We start from the raw sequence: 22533 nt of genomic DNA, 5'->3' as shown, positions 1-22533 counted from the left end.
TAAGCACTTTTACAAAAGTAGAAGAAAAAAAAAAAAAAAAAGGCCAAACAGGGCTAATACAGTATTTAAAGAAGAGCTTTCAAACTGCTTTGTAAGCGTAAAGCAATTTACATAGTATCCAAACACTCTCAAAGAGAAGTTTTTGTACTTTAAGAAGCTAAAGCCAGCTTCACAGAAGTCATGCCAAACAAGGCAGAGACAAAACACAAATTGGGATCACTCAACTCTCCAACTCCAACCAATCCATGAATGCCACCATGATACTCGTTCTCTCTTGTGCATGAAACCCGGATTTTCTGTTGCCATTAGATTCAAATTTCAACCAACCTACCAAAAATTCTAAAAACAAATGCAAAATCAGCGTATTTTGATCATCAGAGAAAGAAAAAGAGTGTGTTCCAATGAGGAAGCAGGTGGTGGTGGCAGTGGCAAGCACGGCGGCAGCAGTGGTAGTGATAGCGGCCATGGCAAGGCAGTGGAAAAGGAGGAAGGAGAGACAGTGGAAGAGAACGCAGAGAATTCTGCGCCAATTCGCGAGGGACTGTGCGACTCCGGTGCAGAGGCTGTGGCTGGTGGCTGACGATTTGGTTCATCATATGGAAGCCTCTCTTGCCTCAGATGCAACAGTGACAGGGACTTCCCTCAAGATGCTGGTTTCCTACCTTGATTTTCTCCCAGCTGGGTACTCATCCATCTTCTTCAGTCTCTCTAGCTTTCTTGTATTCAATGGTTGTTTCATTTTTATGTGTGAAATTCTAATAATTGTTGTGGCGGCAGAGATGAGGAAGGACTGTATTATGGAGTCAATTTGCGAGGATCCAATTTCTTGATATTGTGTGCTAGACTTGAAGGCAAAAATGTACCCATTTCTGATATTGAAAGGGAGGAGATTTCCATTCCTTCCAATTTGATGGATGGTACTACTCAGGTATATATCTAATATAAATTCAGAGTATGGAATTAATTCTCTGTACTAGTTTTTGAAAATTATCTTCACTTGTGGAAGAGAAACAGTGAGGTTTCTTGTGCGTCCAGGAACTGTTTGATTTTATTGCGGTGGCGCTGGAAAAGTTTGTTGCAGAGCATCCAGAGAACAAGAATGAAACACCAGAGAAGGAACTGGGTTTTATAGTGTCATATCCAGTGAACCAAGCCGTGTTGTCCCTCGGAACCGCCATCAAATGGAACATTTTCTCAGCTGATGACACTGTTGAGTTTATTTTTCCATTTTTTTGTTTTTATATTTGGATAGTGCATGAATATTTTAAATTGAAGATATGTTGTATGATTAAAATATTAAATATAATATTTTTTTTGAGATGCATATATATATGTATATATGAAAGTTGGTATTGGAAATGGACAATCAATCACATTTGACAAACAGAAACAGTTTTGGATATGAAATCAAACAATAGATGGCCCTATATAACTTTTATGATGCTGACTCATGGCTGACAAATTGTAAGATTTTGACTGTGTTAAAAGACCAACAAATGCATAATTAGAAGTTGGAATTTTCAAGAAAAATAAAAAAATTATTTGATGTACGAAGTGTTTAATCCTAGGAGCTGCATAGAAATGATTGTTTTTGGTTTTTTAAATCCTTTAAAAACCCTTTTAGCAGTATAATTTTTCCAAAACGAATACCAAAATCAAATGAAAACACTTTCATTCTATATTAGAAAAGTTAATCGTTATTGCCAAATTGTAACGAAAATATGTGCTTTCATTGAATATTTTGTCTCAAATAACGATACATACTCTTCTGTCCCTTGAAATTTGATATATACAATGAAAACAGGTTGGAAAGGAATTGGTAAACAACATCAATCGAGCTCTAGAGAAACACGGTGTGACAAACTTGCGCGTTTCCGCAATGGTAATTCATCTTCTATTTCTTTCTTGAATATGCATGATATGTTAAAAAATCAATTTCAATGTAGAGCAAGCTTTCATATTATGTTGGTCAGCAGGTTGATGATACTGTTGGTCATCTGGCTGGAGGTAGATACTATAACAGAGAAAGTGTTGCTGCAGTGTCTCTTGGAATGGGCACGAATGCTGCTTATGTAGAACCAGCAGAAGCAGTTTCACATTGGCATGGTCCATCACCCAAGTCAGGCGAGATGGTCAGTTTTAAATGGCAAGCAAATTAATTTTTGCATACATATTTAACTAAAACACGACCATTTTTGTGATTGCCTGCTTAGCTTTTCAGGTAATCAACATCAACTGGGGAGATTTCAGTTCACCTCATCTTCCAAGAACCGAATTCGATGCTTGTTTAGATGCTGAAAGTTCAAACCCCGGTTGCAGGGTAAGCCATTTCAATCAAGACTTTCTTTATTTATCACAAGCTAAAAAGACAAGCATAAGATTTTTCTGCTTTTTATTTTCTAAATTTTCTTTCCTCTCAGATATTCGAAAAGCTAATTTCAGGAATGTATCTGGGTGAAATTGTGAGGAGAGTTTTACTAAAAATGGCGCAGGAAACAGCATTATTTGGAGAGACTGTCCCATTGAAACTTACTATTCCTTATCAATTAAGGTACAATATTAGTTCTCTTGTAACTAGCTCTGTGTAGAAATTACACGTTTTATACATTATCTTGACTTTCGGCTAATCATTTAGATCACCTGATGTGGCTTCAATGCACCAAGATACATCAGAGGATTACAAAGTGATTGATGAAAAACTGAATGAAGTGTTTGGGGTAAGTATTAATACTAGTATTCCTATCCGTTTGGATTATTTGATTGGATTGGACTAAACAATTTTAAGTATGAACAAAATCATTGGCCTCACTTCCATTTCTTCACATTTCAGATCAGCAATTCATCTCTGTTGGCTAGAGAAGTTGTATCAGAGGTTTGTGACATTGTTGCGGAACGTGCAGCTCGACTAGCTGGATCTGGAATAGTTGGGATCATCAAGAAGCAAGGAAGAATACAGAACAGGAAAAGTGTTGTTACAGTGGAAGGTGGGCTATATGAGCATTACAGGGTGTTTAGAAATTACCTGAACAGCAGTGTTTGGGAAATGCTTGGAAATCAACTCTCAGACAATGTGGTGATTGAACATTCTCATGGTGGTTCAGGAACTGGTGCTGTATTCCTTGCAGCCTCACAAAAGAAGAAATCTGTTTCATAATACTTCGAAATTTCACAGTACCATGACCAAAAAAACCAATTCAATTTTTTGCTATGTCACTTTTCCTTTTAAAGCCAAGATTCTGTGTCAATTTTTATGTCAGGAAATGGCTCAGACTTGCAGCTTAGAACTTACTTTTTGCTGTAAAAGAAACTGTCAAAACTTGAAACTTTTCAAAACAAAAACAAAAGCCCATTGCTTACCAGTTAAAAGCAACTACTAGCAAGACAAACGTTGAAAATGACTTGAGGTCCAAGGTAAAATAAACAAATATGATAAACATTTGTCTTATCCTTTGTCATCTACTTGCTACCATTTAGAAGTATCCAAAACTCATAGAAACAACAGAGAGATTTTTCAGAGATCTGAAATCCGTATGAAAGACATGACTATACAAACAAAAAGCCTAAGCAATAAACCTGTAATGATGGTTGTTTATTCTTATCCATCTATTTCAAAAGGCTCCCAATTTCAGTTTGGGTTTTCTCCCCTTGAAAACTTCTTCATAACAAACTGGCAAACACAAAGCCATTTACCAAGCCTTGCCAACAAAATGGAAAAAGAGATGGTTTTGGTCCCCCTCAGCTAAACACCAAGCCATCCCATTCCCACACACTCTTGGACCACCATTATTCTCTCATTGTGGCTCATCAAAGCGCAGCCTTTCAAAACATAGAGACATGGGCCACATGGCTGTTTGTATGGTGCTCTGAGTTGTGCATTTGTGGAGTATATCACACTCAATTGCAAAAATTCTAATGATATTTTTTTTCCTTCTTTCCTATTTGCTAAAATCTTACTCCTACCCTATCCTTATCCTTTTTCCTCCATTTACCAATTTGGAGACCTGGTCATTTTTCACTTTTATATTGGAAATAGAGAATTCGAAATTTGGACCTTTGATTTGTGGCTTTTCAATAGAAATATGAAAATTCAAAATTCTAAGGTTAATTAGCGTCTACTGAAAATGAAACATACACAAAAATTCCCTCACCAAAATGTACAAAAAGAAAGTTTGGACGGAAAATGTGATGATAAAGAACTAGCGGCTCAAAATTCTAAAACAAGTAAAAAACATACTCAAAACCGAAAATGTCACTTTTACGTACAGGTCATAAATAATATAATGTTTAAGACACCAAGATGGGCTTTGCAGAGTCAATTTCTTCACTTGGGTTATGGGTTTAAAAGCCTAAAAACGGGCTAAAAAATGAGAGTTAGCCCTAACATAACCAACATGTTTTAATCAAAGTTATTATTTGTAATTATAAAATGGTCAATTAAAGTCATTAATTTATTTCAGGTGTTCCATAAGTATTTAGAAAACCGAATGACAATGAAATTCAATCATTCTTATCTAATAAATTAATTCACATATTTTCTAGAACGTTCTTTTAAGAAAAATAACCCAACCCATTGTTGTTATTAGGATTTCCTAAAGCCTCTTATAGCATGCCACAACTACTGATCATATAATTAACATGAAATGGAAAAAAATATTTTTTCCTGGGTCATTCTTAAGATAATTAATAAGCAATAGGGATTTTTTTTTTTTTTAAATAAAGGACAATTGGCAAATTATATTCATCATTAGTAAGCACTACAATGAACATTAAATATTAAACAGATTTTCGTAAATTATGAGCTATTGCACTACTGCATGCACCTGAATAACCTTAGGTCATAGAGATGTTATGATTAGTGGACTATGTCCTTCGGATCAAGTAACATTTTCTGAAAACAATTTCATATTATATTCATAGAATTAAATATCAACTTCATATCTTCATAAACAAAAATGGAATCTCAAACTCAAAGTTATGATAGAAATATATATTAATTAATTTTAATCTAAAATTAATAAACATATAACCTGCCTCATGTCCACCTTTAATTATATCTATAACATCAAACAATTTACTTATAGACCACACCATCCAAACTCCTAATTAATTGCTGTACTTTTTTTTTTTTTTTTTTTGGGATAAAATATCCTGTACCTTGATCAATATTCAAGGAGTCAAATTGGATCATAAAGCTACATATTGTTACATTATTACATAAACAACGAAAGCATGACCAAGATATACATCTACAATTTATAGCACATAAAAATTATTAATATACATTTCCCAATCCACATCAAGCACAATTGAAAAACAGCAATAAAGAAAAATACTAATCGATTATGAGTCAATTTTATGTCACATTATGTTGGCGGAGTACTCAACCCATTTATTCCCATTTATTTTATTTTAATTTATTCATAAAAAATGATAGGTGTTCCCTTCCCATACCTTTAAAGGGAGGATAAGTGGTGGGAAGAAATTGATGGAAGGGTGGCTGTGGGGTTGAGGATAGAGATCCATCATACTAAACAACAAATATACATCGTCTCGATATCAACCTCAAATGTTTAAAATTAAAAAATTAATAATCAAAGAAAAATACATTTTAATAATCTTGATTTGCCTACACGATGCAAAAGATCAGACAAAGGAAACAAATAGGCCTTTTTTTTTTCTTTTCTTTTTTCTGGAGGGTTTTTGATGATGCTTTAGTGCTTGTAATCATCCATTTTTTATCCTAACTTTTTTTTTTTTTGGCTTACCACATTATTAATATTCTTTTTCTTGTTCTTCTTCTAGACTCCTATGCATGGCCCATCTGGGTTTTTGAACCCCAGATCAAATCTTGAAGAACAACATGAAATAAATTAATTAAATTTTAACCATACATAAATTAAGTAAATAAGAAGTTACAATTTGATTTTTTTTTTTTTGGATGAAAACAAAAAAAAAAAAAAAAAAAATGCCTCCTGATAAGCTAGTAATATCATATCCCTCAGACAATAATCCTGTAACTTGCGATATTGCGGTATTTATGGAAATAGCTTCCCTATTTTGTTTTATCCTATTTATTGAATCGTCTGCCATGTTGGCCATATCATTATACACCACTGTTACCAAATTGGTGTAATTTGGTCGAAAACCAACTGCAATGTACCTGTCAATTTTAGACAACAGACGATAAAAGGAGCAAACATACAACATCAAACTGAAGCAATCAAATATTTCACACCAAAAACAAAAAAAACTGAATCAATCAAATTATTTGCACTATTCCAAAGTTTACAAACAGATCTAGACACTATTTTTCAAGTTTTCAACCGTTTTAATAGATTGGTTTGTAAAGTATTTTTAAACTATTATCAATATAAAAGAGATTTGAATATCACTATCATTTAGTTAAGAAGTTTAGTCACAACTACATAACTATATAATAGATATACACAAATTGTATAGCCTATACGAATGGATTCACCATTCAAATTGCAATGGAAAAAGTTATCAAGGAAAATTAAAAGGAGCATTACACTTTAACAAAGCAGGATTATTGTAATGGGGTTGCTAAAGGAGCAAAAGCTGAAAAAAAGAAAGAGGAAAAGCTAAAAGGGATACTAGGATAGGATATGATTTGAAAGAGGGTTTTGGAACTTTGGAGTGGAGTCCAAACGTGAGGAGACAAAAGGAACGCTATCCAACACATTGAATAGTAATTGAGACAACGTGTTTTCAGGGATAAAAGAAGCTTTGGGCTTGAGGCTTTTTAACTTAGCCCAAAGTTTTTCTTTCTAGTTCAATGTGAAAATTAATTAACTTTTTCAATAAAAAACCAACGAATCTCTCCCTACCCACTCCCAACAAATACATACACATAAAATAATATAAATCCTTCCTCTTACACGCACAAACCAAACCCTTCTTCCTTTTCCCCTTTCTTGCCCGTCTACCAAAATTTCATGCTGCTTTTTACGGAAAAAACAAAAAAAAAAAAAAAACAAAAAAACAAATCATGTTGCTTTTTGCTCTCAGTACTACACAGTTTTTTCTACAACCACCATGAAATGTGGGTCCAATTATACTAATCTTGGCCATTTCCTCCACATGGGGTAAGATCAATGGTCAAAATTTAGGCATAAATTTGCAAAAGGGGCAATTACCTATTAAAAAAAGGAAAAGAAAAGAAAAGAAAGAGCTTAATAAACTATGCCAAAATGAGAGAGTTTAGGGAAAAAGCAATTCATGAGATTATGACACAAAAATCCTATGTTTTGAACATTTTTATGAACCAGAGAAGTTTCTGCTTCTTCCGACCCTAGAAATTGAGTTTGGGGTTTCAGTTTTATAGGTTAAGTTAATAATAAAAACAAAGAGGGAGTGCCAAAATCATTGCCCTACCCTTTGAATCTCTCTGATCAACATGGTAAAAAACAGGCCAAACACATTGATAGCCGACTCCTTCAACAAAATTATCATAATACCCTTGAACCCCACATGCGCTGCTTGTATCCTAGAAAGAGACACATGATAAGGGGCGTTACAGTAATTTCACTGGCATCAATATCGGTGTCGCTTTTTTTGGAGTGTAATAGGGAACTTAGAAGGGCTTCTTGGTCATTTTCCATCTTCAGAATGCGAAGCAAAGCAGCTGCAGCTTTCCTCTGCTTCCGCTTCCTGCTTAGTTTTTGCATTGGACCATAGAGGTCGTTGTGGGGAGAGGGTGAGGGGGACCACCTGAGATCTCTCTTCCCTCGACCACACTATAAAAAAACCCCATTGCGAAAGAATGTCAAGCTGTAAGACTATTGAACATAATTGGAGGACATAATCGTAATTTCGCACATGGGCCTAATATGCAATAATAATAATAATAATAATAATAATAATAGCTAGTGTTGCGAAAACATAGCAGCTGAAGAGGAGAGTGGAAGACACAGAAATTGGGGGAGTTTTTCTACAGAAACAAACACCACGTCTCGTGTCCCTCCATTGTCAGTCAACCTTATTTGACCAGCTTTAAACCCTCACCCCCAGCAAAATTATTACTGTTTAATAATTACTTATTATTATCATAATTTTTTTTGCTTTTTCTTTTACTTTTTCTCTTTTTTTCTGTTCTTATTTTTTATATATTAAAGATTCTGCGACCCATCAAAAACCAACAAATTTGAGTACTTGTACTGCCTTTGTATATTTTTTGCTGTTTTTTTCTCCTTTTTTTTTTTATTGTTCTTGGACGTTTTGAATTTTTATTACATTGATCGAACCGACTGATGGTCAGAAAGTGGAGCCAAGTGGGACCCAAAATGTTAAATCCATTTCGTGTGTTGTCCCATGGTGATCAAATTAGGTTGCCGTGGAAAGTGGGTCCCAATTATTCAGCTCAGAAGAATATATCACCGTTTGATTATCATTAATCAAAAAAGTAGAAGCTGTACTCAGAGAGAAGGGAGATAAAAGAAACTAGAAAAATGTGCACCACTGTGGGGTGTGTTTTGTCCTTAGCAGTGTGGCTAAATCTGGGGCCTGCCTCTGTATTATGCCAAATAGTCACCCATTTGACCGTGGAAACCAGCTTACACACCCCCTATTATCATATAGAATCTTAAAATCAATCTTAAAATCCTCATAATACCCAAAAAGCCATTTTATACAAACATAAAAATCATATGGTAAAAAAACCAAAAAGAAAACACTTGGGAAGCAAGAGGATCCGATGCTGCTTTTTTGTCTTCCCCAATTACTCGCTGTTTTCACTTTATTTTTCTTTTATTAATTTTCTTTGTTAAACTTGAATGAGATTTTCATCAGAGAGAATTTTACTACCCAATTTTGTAATAAAACTTTATTATATCAACGGCTCATTAATGCAAAATTTTAAAATAAAATTTGACTACTTTAAAAAATAGATAGAAGAAGAAATGGACAAATTGAGTAGCATCTAATGCAATGCAAGTGCATTTATTGCAAATAAGTTGGAGCGCATATTTTGCCCTTGTATGGCCGTAAGATAGAGTTTTTTTTTAGGACATTTAAGGTTTTATTAATAAGGGTATCCCCCACTTGTTTAATATTTTAAGTTTTTTTTTTCTAATTTTGTAATATAGGAAGTTGTACATATTTTGTTGGACAATTAATTTTTATTACCACTTGTTGATGCGATTCTTTAGTTTCTCTTAATTATATGGGGACAAAAAATATACAGTAGTGTTATGGGTGGGAAATTTTTTTAATCAAATAATGTGGTAGAAAGTAGAATTCATCTAAAAAAATTATGTTTTGAAATAAAGTATGATATGCATGCAAATACCCATAATTGACGCAATTAAAATAAAAAAATAAAAAGGAAAATTGAGAAAATGCTTATAGCTATCATTTACCAAAAACGTCTGCTTAGTTGGCCTGTAATAATCAAAATTAATCATTATTCTTTCTCAATTCTTCTCAACATCCATACTTTTGTCTTTGCATTTCGATAAGGCTAACCTAATCACTAGCAAAGCAATTTTCAATTTTTCTAAGATACTTCGTGAGAATATTGAAATTTGTCCTGGCGATCAAAATATCTATAAAAGTTAACAATTGATTGTCATGAATTGTAGCTTTTGTATGTCTTTTTTGGTGAATTGTAGCTTTTGTATGTCTATATGGTAGAGTTTGCACAATTTGATATCCTAAGTTATATATTTTGAATATTCTTTAACGTCTGAAGGAACATCTCATTTCTATTATTACTTTTTTAAATCAAGATTCTATATATTCTAGTTTGAAAAACAGGAGTATAATTGGAATCTACTAATTCAAATATATGAATGTAAAAGGTATATTACTAATAGAACACATCTTATTGATAAAATTAGATGGCACAATCTAATCTCAAAAAAAAAAAAAAAAAAAAACAAAAAAATTGAAGTTTAATTCAATTCAATTATTAACAAATATATCTTTTTAGGTTTATAATTAAGCCTTACACACTCTGATAATAAGACACTATAATAATTTATGAGTTTAAATTAATAATATTATATTGGATCCATATTAATATCATTTAATAAAATCTAATAAATTAACGAATAAAACATAATAATATATGATTAATTTATTAGGCCTATAAAAAATAGATATTTTATAATTATGTAAGTTTTATAATATTAAAATTATTTAATTTATTACTAAATAAGTATAGATTTGTTTTTTTTTTAAATTTTAAAACAAATAAGTTTCATTGTAAGATTTTTTTAAAAAAATATTATTTTATTTTTTAAAAACAAAATCAAATTTAAATTTTTAAATCCATACATATTATTAATAATTTAACTAATCGAATAATAAATTATATAATAATTTAATAAATACGATAATAATATGATATATTGTCCAAGTCTACTTCTAATGTTAAAAAACAGAACTGTTTTTCTTATTCTCTTAAATAAAGCCCATCTTCATATAAGATACTAGCGGTCCTTATATAAGATACTAGCAGTCAGTAAAGTGTTTTCATTGTGCAAATTATTCAATTTTCATTGCCATATAATATGAATTTAGTTTATAGATATTCATATAGCATAAATTGTCCATCTTCGATTAGGGAAAAAAAAAAATTTGATGATCCTTGATATCACGTGCACTCAGTAAAAAGATTTATAAAAGGGAAAAAAAAATTCAAACACAAATAAAAATAAATAATCCATTCATTTAATATTTAATAATTGACAAATTCAATATTATTATTCTCAGTAAAGGAAAAAAAGAAAAAAACAACAACAACAGCATTAAAATTTCAAATGTTTTCACAATTTTTCATTTTATTTTCCCCCACATAAAAACGACAGTAAAAGTAAAAAAAGATGAAAACACAAAAAGGTTATTAAAAAAAAAAAAAAGAAGCAAAATTCAAAAAAAAACTAAAAAAACTAAAAAATATACAATTAAAAAAAAAAAAAAGAATAAAATCACGCATCCTCACCAGCCTCACTGGCTCTCTCATCAAACTGAGCTCTCACTCTACTCCTTTAGCTACCCCCACCCCCTACCCCCAACCAATTTCCCTTCTCTTCCCCTTCCTTTCCCTTCCCTTCCCTTGCCTTTCCCTTTCTGTTTTCCTTCTTCTTCTCCACCTCCATTCCACTAAGCTCTGCGGCGGACAGTAAAATGCGACTCCTCCTTCTCCTTCTTCTTTTTCTCCACCTCCACCTCCACGACCGCCGTTCCCTCGCCGCTCACATTCCCGAATACCGAGCACTCCTCTCCTTCAAATCCTTCATCACCGATGACCCGCAATCCGCTCTTGCCTCCTGGAACAGCTCCACTAGCCATTGCAATTGGACCGGCGTCACGTGCGATTCCCATCGGCACGTGACCGCGGTCGACCTTTCCGGCCTTAACCTCTCCGGGACCCTTTCTTCCGACCTGGGTCGCCTTCCTTTCCTCTCCAACTTCTCCGTCGCTTCCAACCAGTTTTCCGGTCCAATCCCGCCTGAGATCTCCGAGATTCCTGGCCTCCGACTCCTCAACCTTTCCAACAATGTCTTCAACGGCACCTTCCCGCCTCAGTTCTCGGAGCTCAAGAACCTCCAGGTTCTTGACCTCTACAACAACAACATGACTGGGGATTTGCCTCTCGTTGTGACGGAAATGCCCAGCCTTCGCCATTTGCATCTAGGTGGGAACTTTTTCGCCGGCAGTATTCCGGCTGTGTATGGCCGGTGGGAGTTTCTAGAATACTTGGCGGTTTCCGGCAATGAGCTTACCGGTCCGATACCGCCGGAGATCGGAAACCTCACGAAGCTTAAGGAGCTCTACATTGGGTACTACAATAGCTACGACGGTGGTTTGCCGGCGGAGATTGGAAACCTTTCCGAACTTGTTCGTTTCGATGGGGCAAACTGTAATTTGTCCGGTGAGATCCCACCTGAGATTGGAAAGCTTCAGAAGCTCGACACTCTGTTTCTTCAAGTGAATGCCTTCTCTGGGCCTTTGACACCTCAGCTTGGGAACTTGAACAGCTTGAAATCCATGGACTTGTCGAACAACGTGTTTTCCGGTGAGATACCTGAGTCATTCGCACAGCTTAAGAACTTGACACTCTTGAACCTTTTCAGAAACAAGCTTCACGGAGCCATTCCGGAGTTTATCGGAGATTTACCTCAGCTTGAAGTTTTGCAGCTATGGGAGAACAACTTCACCGGAAATATTCCACAGGGTCTGGGTAGGAACGGTAAGCTTCAGCTTCTGGATCTTTCTTCGAACAAATTGACGGGCACTCTTCCTCCTGACATGTGTTCCGGTAACCATCTTCACACTCTGATTACTCTGGGAAATTTCTTGTTCGGTCCGATCCCTGAATCGCTTGGAGAGTGTAAGTCGTTGAGTAGGATTCGAATGGGCGAGAATTTTCTCAACGGGTCGATTCCAAAGGGTCTTTTTGGTTTATCTGAGCTCACTCAGGTTGAGTTGCAGGACAATCTTCTCGCCGGAGAGTTCCCAGAAACCAATACGATTGCGTTAAATCTCGGTCAGATTAGTCTCTCGAACAATCAGCTCTCTGGGTCTCTACCACCGACAATAGGCAACTTCTCCGGTGTTCAGAAGCTTCTTCTCGATGGAAACAAGTTCTCCGGGAGAATACCACCTGAGATTGGGAGGTTACAGCAGCTTTCCAAAATCGACTTCAGTCACAACAAATTCTCGGGTCCAATCGCGCCGGAGATTAGCCAATGCAAGCTTCTAACATTCGTTGATCTTAGCCGAAACAATCTTTCCGGCGAGATACCGAACGAGATTACCGGCATGAGGATATTGAACTACCTCAACCTTTCCCGAAACCATCTAGTCGGTAGCATTCCACCATCTATAGCCACTATGCAGAGCTTAACATCTGTTGATTTTTCATACAACAATTTCTCTGGTTTGGTTCCTGGTACTGGTCAATTCAGCTACTTCAACTACACTTCGTTTCTTGGCAATCCCGATCTATGCGGTCCGTATTTGGGTCCGTGCAGAGATGGGGTTACCAATGACACCCATCAAGCTCATGTGAAAGGTTCGCTCTCTGCTTCTTTGAAGCTCCTTCTTGTCATTGGATTGCTTCTGTGCTCTATAGCATTCGCAGTTGCAGCTATTATCAAAGCCAGGTCATTGAAGAAAGCCAGCGAGTCTCGCGCTTGGAAATTGACTGCTTTCCAGCGCTTGGACTTCACTGTGGATGATGTTTTAGATTGCTTGAAAGAGGACAATATTATAGGCAAAGGAGGTGCCGGAATTGTCTATAAGGGGGCTATGCCGAACGGGGATAATGTGGCCGTGAAAAGACTTCCGGCGATGAGCCGAGGGTCTTCCCACGACCATGGATTCAATGCTGAGATTCAAACTTTGGGTAGGATCAGACACCGTCATATTGTTAGATTGTTGGGTTTCTGTTCAAACCATGAAACAAATCTTCTGGTTTATGAGTACATGCCTAATGGAAGCTTAGGTGAGGTCCTCCATGGTAAGAAAGGTGGTCACTTGCATTGGGATACAAGGTATAAGATTGCTGTAGAGGCTGCAAAGGGTCTTTGCTATCTCCACCATGATTGCTCGCCACTAATTGTCCATCGAGATGTGAAATCGAACAATATCCTTCTTGATTCAAGTTTTGAAGCTCATGTTGCTGATTTTGGCCTTGCCAAGTTCCTGCAGGACTCGGGGACATCCGAATGCATGTCGGCCATTGCTGGTTCTTATGGATATATTGCACCAGGTATTTTCTTCAATCTTTGAATTTTTCTTCGTGTCGGGGATTCTGTAGAAATCCAAAGTCGTACTATATTTTCCTTTTGCATGTCGCAATTTTATGCCCAAAAAAAAAAAAGAATCCAGGAATGAATTTTTGACTCAAAACTGTGGTTTTTCCAGATCGCGTTAATGTTTTCTGAATTTTCTTTGTCATGGTGTAATTTTTGACTTTGGGTGTTTCTGATATATTCATTGATTGATTTCTTTGAAATGTGAGTACTAATCTCATTGTCCTTTCTAAGCTTATGGCATTGAAAGTAAACCGGTAGGCAGGTCACTTTGAAAGTACATAGATCTTAATGAGTGTTGACTCTAAACCCACTAGCAATAAAAATTATGATAATAATAATTAATACCTTGGAGATTAAAATCAATTTATTAACCGTCAATTTGAAAGTTATCTAATTTATTATTTTTTTTTGTTTTCGTTTTTGTTTTTTATTGGTGCAGAATATGCCTACACCTTGAAGGTTGATGAGAAGAGCGATGTTTATAGCTTTGGTGTGGTGCTTTTAGAACTTGTTAGTGGAAGAAAACCAGTTGGTGAATTCGGAGATGGGGTGGACATAGTTCAATGGGTTAGGAAAATGACAGATTCCAACAAGGAAGGAGTTCTCAAAATCCTAGACCCAAGACTACCTTCAGTTCCACTCCATGAAGTAATGCATGTATTCTATGTAGCAATGCTCTGTGTTGAAGAACAAGCAGTGGAAAGACCCACAATGCGTGAAGTTGTTCAAATTCTAACAGAGCTCCCAAAATCACCAAGCTCAAAACAAGGTGACTCAACAATCACGGAGTCACCACCAGCACCACCACCAGCAGCTACCACCGCCTTCGAATCCCCGGCTATGACAACCAAAGATTCGAAAGACAATCAACAGCATCCGCCGCAATCGCCTCCACCTGATCTTCTCAGCATTTGAAGTGGATTCATATGATTTGTTGGAGGGGAGGGATGGGAGTGTTGGTTCTAAAGAAGTTCCAAGAATTGTCTTATTAGTCTTTTAGTATCTACGTTTTGTTCCTTTTTACTTTTTTTTTTTTTAATTTGGGGAGGAGGGAAATCGGTTTGCTCTAACTTTAAGGTTTTAATGTTTGATTTTTTTTTTGGTGTACAGTAGGATTGGTGGGGTTATTTTGTTACAAGTATGTCTTTCAATCGAAAAAAGTATTTGTAGTTGTACCACTGGCTTCACTCATTTTCCTCTGTGTTTGTGGCACAGCTGTTACTCATATTAGGTCCTGAAGGAGCAGAGCTTTTTCTCAAGTGAAAAACATGAAAAGGGAAAGTGAAATTCAGTGTTTTTATTGACGGGAAAAAAGATTGAAAGAGACACAAATGAAAGTGGGTTTGGGGTATAAAGAACTGTGTTTGAGATTTTAATTTATTATTATTGTCATTTATTATCTCTTAATTACTGATGGACCCCTCATCCCAAGGCGATGGGATGGACTGCCTCAGAGGAAGCTGTGACACTTGCAATTACCGAGGGACTTGGATTCTCTCTACTGTATGTTTCCTATAAATTATCTGACATCTCAATTTCTTTTTTGATATAATACAAAAACACATATTATTAAAATTAATAAGATTATTTATGTAATTCATATTCGATTTTATTAAATTGAGACATAATTTGAAAAAAGAAAAATTAATGTGAAGTGAGAATTCCCTGGGTGCAGAGTTTAGTAAAATGGGTCAAAATAGTCGTGCCTTTTCCTTTAAGGGAAAGGAAACCATCTTTTTCACTAGGAATTGGATATTTTAACCTCTTTATCCACTTCACTCAATGACAAAGGCAGGAGAATTTTCAACATTCAGCTTTTAAATTTGGTATTCTAAAGAAAAAATAATAATAATAAAAAGAAAAAGAAAAATTCAAAGTTGGGATTTAATTGCTGGTTTTGGAGGGCATTTTGTTTTGGACCCCACAAATACCATGCCCTTGACTCACATGCATTCCTCAAATATGAGTTTGACAGCGCGAGTAGGATTAAAATTATTTATTTATTACTTACCTTTTTTTTTTTTTGGGACAAATTGGCGAGATTGTCTTTTCGGTAGTTCACCTTGTAAAAAATGTACTTTAGGCAATGTTACAACTGGATCAAATTGTCCAAAATACCCCTCCAGCTACTCAAAACTCCGCGTTATTTCAAGGCTAGTTTGGGATAAAAAGAAAATGTTAATGTGGACCATAATTATCCGTAGTTGTTGAATATTAACTACCAGAAAAAGACGTATATGGAATAATATTTTGTGCAAGGCAGAGAAGCCTACCGATCTTTTTTTAATAAATTTCTTTTAAGGAAGAAGACCGTGACAAAAAACCCACGTCTTGTTTGTTGGAGTTTGGTGTATCTTCTGGGTTTCTAAAGGAATTTTATAATTATTAATTTCAACATGAATTATTTATTTATTTATTTATAAGTGAATTAAAAATGGGTGTTTTTTGTTTTTTGAAGATGAGATGGGACAAGTAAAGAAAGAAAGAGTGATTTGAAAAGTGATGGGGCATCGTTTTTACAATTTTTTGCTGAGGTGGTATGTCCCATCTGATTTTGGAGGAGTGACTGGGAGTTCTGATTTTGGAAAAACTATTTGGTGATTTTGAGGGGGTGTTTGGGTTTTATAAAACTTGCAAGTTATATTCAAATTTGCTTTGGACAGACAGTTCATGGATTATTTTGCACTTGGGTTGGAGGAATCTTTTAACTTTGTATTTGTACACTTTCTCTCTCTAAGTCTCTCCTCACTGTTTCTTTGTGAATTTTAACTCTTTCATCGAAAAGAATCTTTCCATACCCATACTCTGCTCGCTTTCTTCAACAACTCTAATAAAATAATAAAATTTTTACATGAAACTCTTTCTTCTTTTTTTTTTTATAATTTAATTTATGAATTATATAGTTTTTTCTTGATAATTATATAACTGTAGTAAATTACTAATCTCTTTCAAAATTGAAAATTTTTAATATATATATATATATATATATTTCCTTTTAAAAGCAACGATAATGACTAATCGTGTACACCTTTATATATATATATATATTGATTTTATTAAAGAGATATATATCGTTCCTTGATTTGACGTTTGAAATAAACAAAAAAAAAAAAAACAAAACTATTTATCTCACTTTCATGAGTTAACCAGTGAATTGATTGAATATTGTTTTGTGGCTAGATTTTTTAACATTTTTAAAATTTTGAAGATATTATACTCCATCGAATTGATTACAAACTAACCCTTAAAAATAAAATTCTGTTCTGTGCTCGAGCCCATTGCTCAACTACTTAAAAAGGGCTTCTGAATTTAATAAGGGAACATAATTAAAATAATTAACTTGATTTGATATTTACTCAAAGAAAAAACTTGGTTTGATAACATGTTGAGTGTATATATATATTAGTTTAATATAGTAAAAAAGTTTAATATTGTAAAAAAATTTATGGAGATGGATTATTTATGAGATTATATAAATTATTAAGATCTAATAATTGTGCATATTATCTTTCATAAATGTTTTTTTTTAAATGATTATATCAAAATTATATATGTATATACATAAATAATTTGGTAAAAGATTTATAAAAAGATTTAATTTCATGAGATTATCTAAATTATATATGTTATGGAGATGGATTATTTATGAGATTATATAAATTATAAAGATCTAATAATTGTGCATATTATCTTTCATAAATGTTTAAAAAAAAAAATTATTATATCAAGATTATATATGTATATACGTAAATAATTTGGTAAAAGATTTATAAAAAGATTTAATTTCATGATAACTATAAATAACTATCCCTAATATTTCTTCTCATAGATCTTTTAACATATTATGTTTTCCCTTTACTACCATGCAAAACTCACTTAATTTACAATTCACCAAAAAAAAAAAAAAATTAATCACTAGTTTACAGTAAACTGTACTCAATGATTCATGTGATTGCACAAAATATCAAGTATGCCACGAGAAATAGTAAAAACAAATGAGTAAAAAGTTAGACTCAAAAATATAAAACTTGATCACACAAAAAATAAAAAACTTGGTAACCATAACAAAATATGCAATCGAGAGCTACGTACTATAGGGTTTAGGATCCGCTCTAAAGTTAGTTCATTTATAAATGTAAAGAAATTAGTAGGTCAAAAGAAAAAGATAATCGTACACCTAACCCACTTACCCACACTCATTATTTATAAATTCTCACAGTGCAAACTATTTAAGCAAATTGTTATATAATTTTAAGCTAATTAATTATTAGGTCAAAAATATTTTCATGCAGACTTAATTGTTGATATTCAACCGAATAGGATAATGGATATGGATAAGTGTTACTGAGCTAACTAAGACCATAAAAATATAAAAAAAATAATATTTCAAAGTGAGAATCGGCTAGAAAGTTGAAAATGCCTACGTGAGAAAAAAACAGGATCATTGATCATTGACGAATGATTACGAGGACTTCCAATATTGAACTAAACAACCAAAAATTTTAAGGCTAATAATGAAAAACAAATATTGTTATTTGGTGTACATTCCGATAAACCAACAATTTTGTTGTTATTTGACTTTTTAATATAAGAGATCAAGATTTCCACATACTCTACCTTCCATTAAATTACACTTAAACACACAAATAACTCTTTTAAAAAAAAAAAAAACAAAAACACACAAAAGATATGGAAAATATAATAATAGATAAAATAATATATAATTTTAGTACAATAAAAAACATATGAAAAGAAACTATAAATAATATCTATAATATTAAATTTGCATGATTTGTTTGATATAACAATTATAGATGGTCACTTTTCACAATAACTCTTTTCAAACCATTTACTATATCAAATCTATACATGAATATCTACAATATCAAATTGGCATCGGATCCATTTGAAAGTTTTACTATTTGAACTTTTTTACCAACTTTAAATTAATCTAAAAATTTTAATTTTTTTTTTACATTAATTATTAGAGTTCACTTTTTTTATAATAAGTTTGAATAACTTTCTAAATCAATATAGGATATTAATGCAATTCTTAAATTTATTTATTGAAGTGATCTAAAGGTCGTGATAAACTTATGAAATTAACCTTATCTAAAATTTATATATTCATATAATATTTATATAGTTCCTAACAAAGTTTGGTAGTTCTTTTTTTTGGTTTATGGTTAAAAAGGGCTTGTTAACTTAAAAAAAGAAAAAAGTATTAACCACAGAATCACTAGTACTTTAAATCCGGAAACAAAGAGATCAGAGTACTTTTTTTTCAAAACAGATCATCATCTACAGTAATCAAATAAAAAATGTAAAAAGATTACAAAGATAGGTGAGATAGAAATGGGGTAAATGACAAACAACTTTACAAGAATCTATCAAGCATAGGTGTACTGCAATGGGAGGCTAGCTTTTGTCGTGTAAGCAAATGAATCACCTGCTTTTTCAATTTTTTTGCTACAACTATAATGCCGTATAAAATATATGGCCTTATTTATCTATTTATTTTTTCCTTCTCATATTCACATCTTACGCTTTCATTAATATTTTTTTGTCTTGTGGTAGCTTTTTTCGCTATAAAAGGACAAAAGAATATAAAGCAAATGCAATTAAAAATACATGGAATTAGCAAATCTTTATCTGCTTCTCCTTTTTAATTCCTTTGTGTTTTTTACTAGCATGGTTTGTGGTCCCATTCTGCATTTTCATGCATATATTTCATCCAACAAAACACAATTTAACTAGCAAAATTTCAAAAGGTTAATTTAATTATTAGTCTTCAGCTATAAATGTTAGGCAAAGAGTCCACAATGCTTTTTCTTACCAATTATCTCTCCCCATTTCTATATTTCAGAAAACACCTCCGTTGTAAACATACAGAATCTCTTTTTTTGTTATTATTATTTTCTTTGTGTGTTTGATCCACTGATCGTTGTAAATTAACTAAATTATATGTTTGACAATATAATTTTTAGATCTACAAGTTCATTGGAATCTGTGCATAGTGCCAGAAAATCAGTGCATGCATTAATTAAGTATGCAAATTGATCAATAATAACATAGCCATTCGGTTTGCTAAAATCTGAGGATAGGCTTATTTTGGGAGCCGAATAAGAGATCCCATAGAAAACCCTAGTTGCTAACGACAAAAAACAAAATTATATCTCAGCGTCCCTTCTTTAATCGTACGAAAGAGTAAAAGAATTTTGGCGGAAATTTTGGTGAGTGCAATAAAAGGAAGTAATAAAAAAGAGGAGAAGTTCAATTATCTTACGAGTCCAGGAACGAAGGATAGGTTGTGGGCTGTTTGTATGTATAAACATGCAGGATCAGACTCAAATGGATTCAAACAACTAAAGTTATAGAATTTATATCTTGTTAAAAGCTAAAATTTAAAATTAATTACTTAGATTTTAACACAATTAATTTTTACTAATTAAAATTTTAATATATTATTAAATTTATATTTAATTTTTTAATATGATTAAAAAATAGATAAAAAACTATAATATTAAATATATCAAATCCTCCTCAAATAAACCTCATTTCCTCTCTCTCTCTCTCTCTCACTCTCTCTCTCTCTCTATATATATATATATATCCATACTGTCATCCCTAATTTAATGAATGCATGTTTCTTGTTTCTTTGACTTTGTTCAATGTTTTAAGAGACAAGAAGTATTCCATTGTCCCTATCATCCATCCATATCTATCACATTTTCAGCAGCAAATAAATAATGGATGCACTCTCTCTTTCTTGTGATTGATTTTGTAGGATTATAAAAAACAAAACAAGATCTACCCACTATATTTGTACTATCAGTATCTCATGGATTTGCTGTTGATCTCTCAATTCAACATTTTTATATTCATTATTTCAGCAAAAAGAAATTTTTATTAAATTTAATTAGGTACATTATTAATTTTAATTTTCTCACCATTCATGTATTGTGAATAGGAATATATATATATATATATATATATCTCTGTGTGTGTGTGTGTGTATGTGTGTGGGGTTATGTCTTTCAACAAAGTTTAATGATATTATCTTATTTCTAAGAATTTTTTTTTCGACAAAATATATTGTTTGTAAGACTAGAGAATCGGAAAAAAAGCTAAAAAATATGAGATGATCAAAGAAGAGAGAGAGACATAATAGTCCAAAATTTACATAGAAAAAGGGTTTATACTTTAGATTCAAGGACCGCAATTATGGAGTCAAAGTCGATTCTATCACCCATGGGAACATCAACTTTTTATGGTTGGGTTTTATTCATTGAATTATAGGGTCATGGGATACTCAACTGTATTGAATTGGACCATATTATTTAAAGTTTTTATTCAATCAAAGTTAAAATAAACTAATATTATCCAATACAATCAAACATCTCAAACCAACTAAGGGATTGATTTTTGTGTGTTGTAAGTCATTATCTGTTTTTATTTCCTATAAAAATGAGCCCTTTTCAAAAAATTGGAATTCTACTCGTGAAACAACTAGATTGTAGGTGTATGTTACCTTTATGAAAATCATATATATATATATATATATATATACAAGGATTATATTAAGTTGATTTGATATGATTAGCATTAGTTTTTTTATTAGTTTTTAGATTATTTTAAAAATTAAATTTAAAAATTTATTAATGAGTTGTAAGTTTATACAAAGATTACTTTTTTTCAAATTTAATTTTTAATCGGCTATTAAATACATATTAAATCATTAATTAATTTTCAAAATTCTAATTTTTTTCAAATCCTAACTTTCAACGAGAAAAGAATTTAAAGGCGAATTAATGAATGCTGGTCTCCAACGTTGTGACCTCACTTAATAAAAACAAATAATTATATCGTATTGCACGGGGTTTTAATCATGCATCTCGGGTTATAATATCAAAGCATGCAAGCAAACTAAGATAATCAATCTGATCACCTTTTTTTTTTGGTAATTAGATTGAAAACGCCATTAGTGCACATAATGGAGAGAGATATGGAGGGAGACAACTGAGTTGATGTTGGAAAAAAGCAAAAGAGAGAGAGAGACATGACGCTGTCTTTCATGTTTATATCACCTTTTTGAAAATTCAATACAAGAGAGTGGTAGGACCACACATAACACAAAGCTGTAAAGGAGAAACCCAAAATATAAATTCGTGTTTTTATTTTTAACCTATCTTCAACTTTTCCACTACCATACATATGCTTGGAAATTTTTAGAACAAAGTATACATTACATCTAACGTGCAAAAGAGGATAAAATATTTCTAGGTGGGGTCCGAACTCTGTGACATATCCTGAATATGGGTCCAAACAAACACTATCGATTAAAGTAAAACCAATACTAAAAACATTCACAGCTTCTTAAAACAATAATTTATACCCTAAAGTCCTAACTTCGGAAGAAAATAATTTGTGGACCAAAGATTTAGATATAAGTGGGTTTGAAATCAATAAGGAAAAAAAGGCCCAATCCTCTTTTTATTGGTGTTTGTTAGGAGGAAAATGACTTAGGAAAAAAACCAAACGAGTATAGAAAAAAGTTTAAAAGTCCTTTAATACCATGTCAACGAGGCTTTTTGCACCTAACAAAATAATGTATTTTTATACACTATGGAATTCACTGTTCATTCACAAAAAAGCAAGATAAGAAAGAAAGAACCTTTAGCCAAAAAAAAAAAAAAAAAAAAAAAAAAAGAAGAAAGAAAGAACCTTTTTTACTGTTGAATGGAAAATG

The 22533-nt window shown here is 32.8% G+C and overlaps 2 protein-coding genes across 2 annotated transcripts; both read left to right on the top strand.

The window, feature by feature from the left end:
- Window positions 1-58: 58 nt before the first annotated feature.
- LOC107425017 (probable hexokinase-like 2 protein) lies at window positions 59-3206 on the top strand. The gene is made up of 9 exons (XM_016034946.4): window positions 59-682; window positions 778-928; window positions 1036-1209; window positions 1805-1882; window positions 1977-2132; window positions 2222-2320; window positions 2421-2551; window positions 2636-2717; window positions 2831-3206. Exons 1-9 carry the CDS (start codon window positions 402-404, stop codon window positions 3152-3154), a joined length of 1476 nt encoding a protein of 491 aa, XP_015890432.3. The 5' UTR covers window positions 59-401; the 3' UTR covers window positions 3155-3206.
- A 7791-nt stretch (window positions 3207-10997) lies between these two features.
- On the top strand, window positions 10998-14959 carry LOC107424978 (leucine-rich repeat receptor-like serine/threonine-protein kinase BAM1). The gene is made up of 2 exons (XM_016034895.4): window positions 10998-13738; window positions 14224-14959. The coding sequence occupies exons 1-2, from the start codon at window positions 11149-11151 to the stop codon at window positions 14697-14699; spliced, it is 3066 nt and encodes a 1021-aa protein (XP_015890381.3). The 5' UTR covers window positions 10998-11148; the 3' UTR covers window positions 14700-14959.
- Window positions 14960-22533: the final 7574 nt, after the last annotated feature.

This window comes from Ziziphus jujuba, chromosome 7 (assembly GCF_031755915.1).
Source record: "Ziziphus jujuba cultivar Dongzao chromosome 7, ASM3175591v1".
Lineage (NCBI taxonomy): Eukaryota > Viridiplantae > Streptophyta > Magnoliopsida > Rosales > Rhamnaceae > Ziziphus > Ziziphus jujuba.
Note: the sequence above shows the minus strand (reverse complement) of the source record. Positions and strands in the feature narration are given on the sequence as shown.

Excerpts from the sequence above, each read along its gene's own strand:
- LOC107424978 (XM_016034895.4), top strand. The coding sequence starts at position 11,149 with ATGCGACTCCTCCTTCTCCTTCTTCTTTTTCTCCACCTCCACCTCCAC. Across the intron at positions 13,739-14,223 it reads TTATGGATATATTGCACCAG|AATATGCCTACACCTTGAAG; the intron begins GTATTTTCTTCA and ends TTATTGGTGCAG.
- LOC107425017 (XM_016034946.4), top strand. The coding sequence starts at position 402 with ATGAGGAAGCAGGTGGTGGTGGCAGTGGCAAGCACGGCGGCAGCAGTG. Across the intron at positions 1,210-1,804 it reads TTTTCTCAGCTGATGACACT|GTTGGAAAGGAATTGGTAAA; the intron begins GTTGAGTTTATT and ends CAATGAAAACAG. Across the intron at positions 1,883-1,976 it reads ACTTGCGCGTTTCCGCAATG|GTTGATGATACTGTTGGTCA; the intron begins GTAATTCATCTT and ends GTTGGTCAGCAG.